The sequence below is a fragment of the Magallana gigas genome, chromosome 6 (genome assembly GCF_963853765.1).
Source record: "Magallana gigas chromosome 6, xbMagGiga1.1, whole genome shotgun sequence".
Lineage (NCBI taxonomy): Eukaryota > Metazoa > Mollusca > Bivalvia > Ostreida > Ostreidae > Magallana > Magallana gigas.
Window position 1 is genome coordinate 11290969 of NC_088858.1, and position 6000 is coordinate 11296968.

The 6000-nt window shown below is 35.2% G+C and overlaps 1 protein-coding gene across 16 annotated transcripts in view; it reads left to right on the forward strand.

Annotated features, from left to right (window-relative positions):
* The window catches only part of LOC105321187 (sodium channel protein 1 brain), a 49679-nt gene extending 44099 nt beyond the window's left edge, over positions 1-5580 (forward strand). For 14 of the 16 annotated variants that reach the window (XM_066088516.1, XM_066088518.1, XM_066088519.1 and 11 more), the window contains 3 exons: positions 149-419; positions 1084-1104; positions 1908-5580. In XM_066088516.1, coding sequence (XP_065944588.1) covers positions 149-419; positions 1084-1104; positions 1908-3172 — 1557 coding nt within the window. In that variant the 3' untranslated portion in view covers positions 3173-5580. The remainder of the gene's footprint in view (positions 1-148; positions 420-1083; positions 1105-1907) is intronic. The other 2 variants (XM_066088524.1, XM_066088525.1) reach the window with 1 other exon arrangement.
* The last annotated feature ends 420 nt before the right edge of the window (positions 5581-6000 follow it).

Genomic DNA, 6000 nt, shown 5'->3' on the forward strand with positions numbered 1-6000 from the left:
ATCATAATGTAGAAAACTTAACACAGCTGATTTAGAAACTCAAATTTAACCAATTCCCCCAAATTTTTTATATGGGTTGCTGTAGATACTGGTACCGGTATATTAAATTTGCAGGCATTGATTGTTTAACATTGGTGTCTCTTTGCAGGCTGCTATCCAGGCCGTCTTCTACGATGTCTCCGTGAGCTCCAAGTTTGACCTATGCATAGTGATTGTGATATTCCTGAACATGATAGCAATGGCTGTCGACCATTACAAAATGACTGATTACGTCTCCAACATCCTGGACATTCTCAACATCCTCTTCACGACTATTTTCACCCTTGAGTGCGTGATCAAGATCATCGGCCTGCGACATCACTACTTCAGACAACCCTGGAACGTCTTTGACTTTGTGGTTGTCGTCCTGTCACTCTTGGGTATGTTCTCACCACCACTAAACATTGACTTGTTGTATCAAGTGTAATCTAACAGTCTCTCAAATCAATACATCTATCCCTGTTAAATGCAGGTTTTCCTTTATCTATCCCTATTCAAAGTAATTATATTAAGAAAATGTCAGAATATTAACCTATCTACCTGTTAACCTGTGATGATACCTGTACAGGTGTGAACTGTGTTGTTAGTGTTGTTAGGCAGTAGTTACCGTGGTTATGGAAACTACTAACAAGTGTGTTGCTAAGCAGCCTATTGTCATTCTCACCAACACAAACAATTCTAAGACTTTCGAAATATTTTTCAGCTAATAGCTGAGCTATACCTTAAGTCACTTTTTCAGCATGCCTGCATGAAAGCATGAACTTCAGACGTGATTTCTCTTCATCTCAAAATGTCAAATTTTATTCTATTGATAGCCAGTAAATGTGAAATTTGCTTCATACATAGCATCTGCATGAATTGGCAATACATGTATACACTAAAAAAGCTATATCTTTGCTTTATGATCTTGCACCACTTCAAAATCAAATACGGGTATCTATTATGTATGCATGTAAAAAATACAGTTTATATAATTTACTTTACAACATGTATGTAATGCAAGATTGTTATAGAATGATTATTACTTTTCTTGTAATTCTTTAGTATTAATTGTCGAGGCAGCAGGTAAAATATCTTCGGTAGTGAACTGTGACCTGGTTATATTTTGTAGACGTGCACATTTTATGTAGTAAAGGCAAAACCACACCAAAAATATGTCAGCCTCCAGAATCAATGGTTATGTTGTATATAAGCTTGATTCATGAAATAGAATATATTTAAAAGGGAGGATACTACTAAGTGCTTGATATCCATTATAATTAAAAATGCAATGATATACATGTACATAAGGAAGTATATTGACAGAATCACCGGACTATTTTGATCTCGCTATGCTTATTTAATGATAGATACACAATGAATCTGTACCCTCTGTTACCTCTAGTTGTAATCTTAGTATATTGAGTGTTCTTTGACCTGTCCTATGCTTTTTAAAGCTTACTTTTGATGTAGTATATTTCTCTCTTTATATTTCTCACCAAGTTTTGTCTTTTTTTATGAGTGCTTATCTGTTTTAGAAAAACAATGGACATACCTACAAAACAAGAAGCTCAATTTATCAAACTGATGCTTATTTATTCATTTATTTTTATTTTTGTATTCCTTTCTAGATGTGTGTTATAATGTATATGCTTTTCATTTCCTTCTAGTAAATAAAAATACAGACGACAAGAAAAAGTAAAAGGGATAACAAAATTTCACAATGTCAATTTAATTTTCAATTATTAAAATTCTTGTTTTGTAGAAAATGTCATGTTTTTATATTGTTGAACTTGAATAGTTACATTTCATAACCAAAAATATGTTCATATTTAATAAAAGTTCTGAGGTTGTGAATTTATCATAAAGGATTATTTCTTGTTTTGCAGGCATTGTGTTGGCAGATGTTCTAGCCAATAGCTTTAACCCGACACTGCTTCGAGTCCTGAGAGTGTTTAGGATAGGTCGTGTGTTGAGACTGATCAAGGCGGCAAAGGGCATCCGGAAGCTGCTGTTTGCTCTCATCATCTCCTTACCAGCCCTGATCAACATCGGCGCTCTGCTGTGTCTGATCATGTACATTTATGCCATCATCGGGATGTCAGTGTTTGGTAACATGAAAATTGAACTTCCGATGGATGACACTGTCAATTTCCAAACATTTGCCAACAGTTTTGTGCTGCTTCTGCGTCTGTCAACATCGGCGGGTTGGAACGACATTTTGGAGACCATGTTTTTAAGTGAACCAGATTGTGACCCTGACTTTGCCACTCGTCCAGACGGAGTGTCGCGTTTCAAGTACTCCACAGGCGACTGTGGTTCTCCGGCGTTTGGAGTGTTTTACATGGTTTCGTACATTCTTATCATTTTCTTAGTGGTGATAAACATGTATATTGCTATCATCCTGGAGAATTTCAACCAAGCCCATGAGGCAGAAGAAGTAGGAATAACAGAGGATGACTTTGATGAATTTTATGTGGTATGGGAGAAATATGACCCTCTAGCTACCCAGTTCATCAAATATGAACATCTTTCTCACTTTGTTGGGGAGCTAGATCCCCCATTAGGTATTCCAAGACCTAATGAAATCGCTCTAGTGGCATTTGATCTTCCAATTGTTGAAGGAGACAAAATTCATTGCTTGGACGTGTTGATAGCATTATGTAAAAATGTGTTGGGCCGAGTGGAGGAAACGGAAGAATTCAAGGAGCTGAAGTCCCAGATGGAAGAGAAGTTCCAAGAAACCTTCCCAACACGTGTCAACACAAGTAAAACATCGAGTACGATGCAGAAAAAGAAAGAAGACGTGGCTGCAAAGACATTACAGCGTGCCTGGAGAACATTCAAAACTCAAAAGCAGCTCCGAAACCTCACCAAGATGGCACTGCAAAAAGCAGAGGCCGACGAAAATGATAAAAACTCTAAAACCAGAGGTGCAAGTCTTGCTAATCTTGGCAAGCGCCTCAATAGTGCTTTAAGCAACTTCTTCAGCTCATCAAGGCCAAGTAGTGCAACAAGCAGACACAGTATCAAAAGTCAAACTACATTGACCACCCCAGGGAATTCTCAGAGGATGTCCAAAAGTACTTTACAAGTGCCGGCCGTGGGTCCCATCTATCCAACAAAAGGATCAGATAAAGAGTTGGAATTATGATGTTGTTGAAGTGAAAAAATATGGTGCAATTTCTTTTAGTACATAGTAGTTGGTTAATACAACAGGCACCTCTAGGGTTTCTCTTCAGAGTGCTGCATAGATATCAACAGCCGGGCACTTCTGTGTGAAGTAAAATGCAAATGTCAGTATTTATACAAAGAATCTTCGTATTCATACAAAATAGCTTTACAACAAAAGAAACTCGTGCAGTGCACATAGCCTGCAGGGTTTTATCGGGCGAGTGTGAATCCCCAGAACTGACCGCTATACCCAGGCAGAGGGTGGGTTTCATGAAGTCCTTCGTGTGAATTATTTCAATATTCACAAAAAGTTGTTGTGTCAAAATTCACTGATGCCAAAAACTTATTGATCAAAATGTGATAAAACCTGAAGGCACTCTTGAATTAATTTGTCCTGTTAGATTGTGCATTGTTTCTCAACGAAAAAAAAATAACTAACTAAGCATGTTAACCATTTATGCTCGTTTTTATTCATTTTGTCCAAGTTTGCTTTGTTTGCAATTAGTGATGGACGGGTTGTCAGTGACAATCTAGAAACAAACAAATCGCAGATCGTCTTCCTCTGTCAATGATTGCTTATAATTACTGTTGTTAATTCTTAACCCTTAATCTTCAATTTTTCTTGTCCATACTTTCTAAATTGACCATCCTTCTGCTTGTTTGAGCAGAGTTATGGTTGGATGATCAAAAGATTTATTTTCTTACAAAGGATTCTTTACCTTTATAATGTGCCCACTTTGTCAATTGACAGTGAAAGTTTTCCGAGTTTCCATCACTAATTGCTATAACATTTGTGAGTGATTGATACTTGTGAGGTGTGCATTGTTCTCTGAATGATTGTGTAGTGTAGACTGGAAACGTTTCTGTCAGTAGAAATGGTTGAGAGCAGAAACAAAATTCAGGTTACTCATTTTGTTGTTTAAGATCAATTGTGTATCATTAAGCTTTAAATTTATCTGAGACTTAGAAATCCCCCTGATTCTACTGATATCTGAGTTTATCTTGGTAACATACTTTGAATCAAAATTATTTGAATGAAATTTTTAAAGTTTTTTAGTACATTTTCAGGAAGGTATATAAAAACTATTGTCAATGGTGTAGTTTTTTTTCCTATATTAGGAACAGGCTAGGAACAATGCACAGTAGACAACCATTCCTGCCATCTTTTTTTTTTACTGCATTTACAGACATATTTCACCAAAAATCGTATCTAATATGGAACCATGAAACTGTATCAAAACTCCTACAGTTGAGTAAATGTGACTTATAGTGTAAGGGTTATTTCCCTTTTAATTTATAAATGCATCATTAGTTAAGCTCTACTACTCAGTTGATCCTTGCATAATGATAAATAATAGAATCATGAAACTTCACATCAAAAGACATTTAACTAAGTGGAATGGAAGCATGTCATGACAGAAAATTTCGACAGGGCAAAAACTTGATTAAAAAAAGTGAGAGAAATTAGATTTTTCTGTTGGACATATCAGTTGGCCTTTTAATTTGGATTTGATGTTGTACCTATGTAGTGGACAAAATGATTTGGTGCATCAATACGAATGTTCAGTATTATCTAATGATAAGAGAACTGTGATAAACTTATGCAGAAAAATGACTGTTACATATTATTATATCACACACCAAGTTACGTCTGCTGGTCTGACCATCATGCATTTAGAATATTCCAATGTATTATCCCCCTACCCCACCCCTCATCCTAGTCCCTACCCCTCAGAGATGTGATTTGAAATGAGACATCCGTCCACATTCATGAAGTTGCATTGGAATTTCAAAATACTTTTTTTTTATTTTCAATATTTTATGTTTGTTATTTTACAGTTGTTTAATATAATATTGATTTACATGGGCGCTGTTGAGTGTTTGAAGGAAAAAGCTGAATATGAATGTATATATATATTATTATTATTAATCCTATACAAGGAAGATGTTGATATTGAATGTGATATTTTTTTTTTGTTATCGCCTTGTGCAACTTGTTTTTTATCTAACTGGGTTATAAATCACACCTACTGTAGTTTATAATGGCCCCGGTTTTGTGTTTGATGAGAGGTTCGTCAGATATCTGCATTTAGAAATTGATTTACAAAATCCTCCCACTATCCCCCTTTTTTCTTTTTCTCTCTCTATCAAATGTTTAGTTGTGAATACCATTACTCATTCCCTAATGTTACACAAAAGTCAAATGTTAATTAAGAGGCCAAATGTAGATTTGATTTGTGTTTTTTTTAAGCTTCACAAACTGTGTTTCTGAGGACATAACATGTTTGTTCTGAATTCCCTGTTCTCTTCACATCTTTATAATTTTCATCACAAGCCAAACTGGCATATGTCAACTTTTTACCAAATAAATTGTTTTGCATTACATATGATTATTTGTTCATTATTTTGTAGTGGGCTGTTATTTCATATTAAGATTCTTAGGCTATAACCTGACCTTTAAGTAACTCCGTTATCCTACTTTATCATTATACACAGTGAAATATGCGTAGACCAAGTGAAGACATTACAGAGAAAATAATTAGCCTTAAGCTAATTGCCATCAAGTTCACAAAATTATGTCAATTTATTCAGTTGATTATTATTTTTATCTCATTACCCTGAAATTAGGACAGCCTCTAGTTTATTTTATTATGAAATATTAGAATTGATATACATTGTAACAGTTTAGCAAATATAACATTAAGAAGAATACAAGCTTTTGGTTGAACATTGCTCATTCCAGGCACACAGCATCGTTTTTTTTAAAAGGGGGGGGCAGCCTCATCCAAAAAAAATAAACAAACAAAC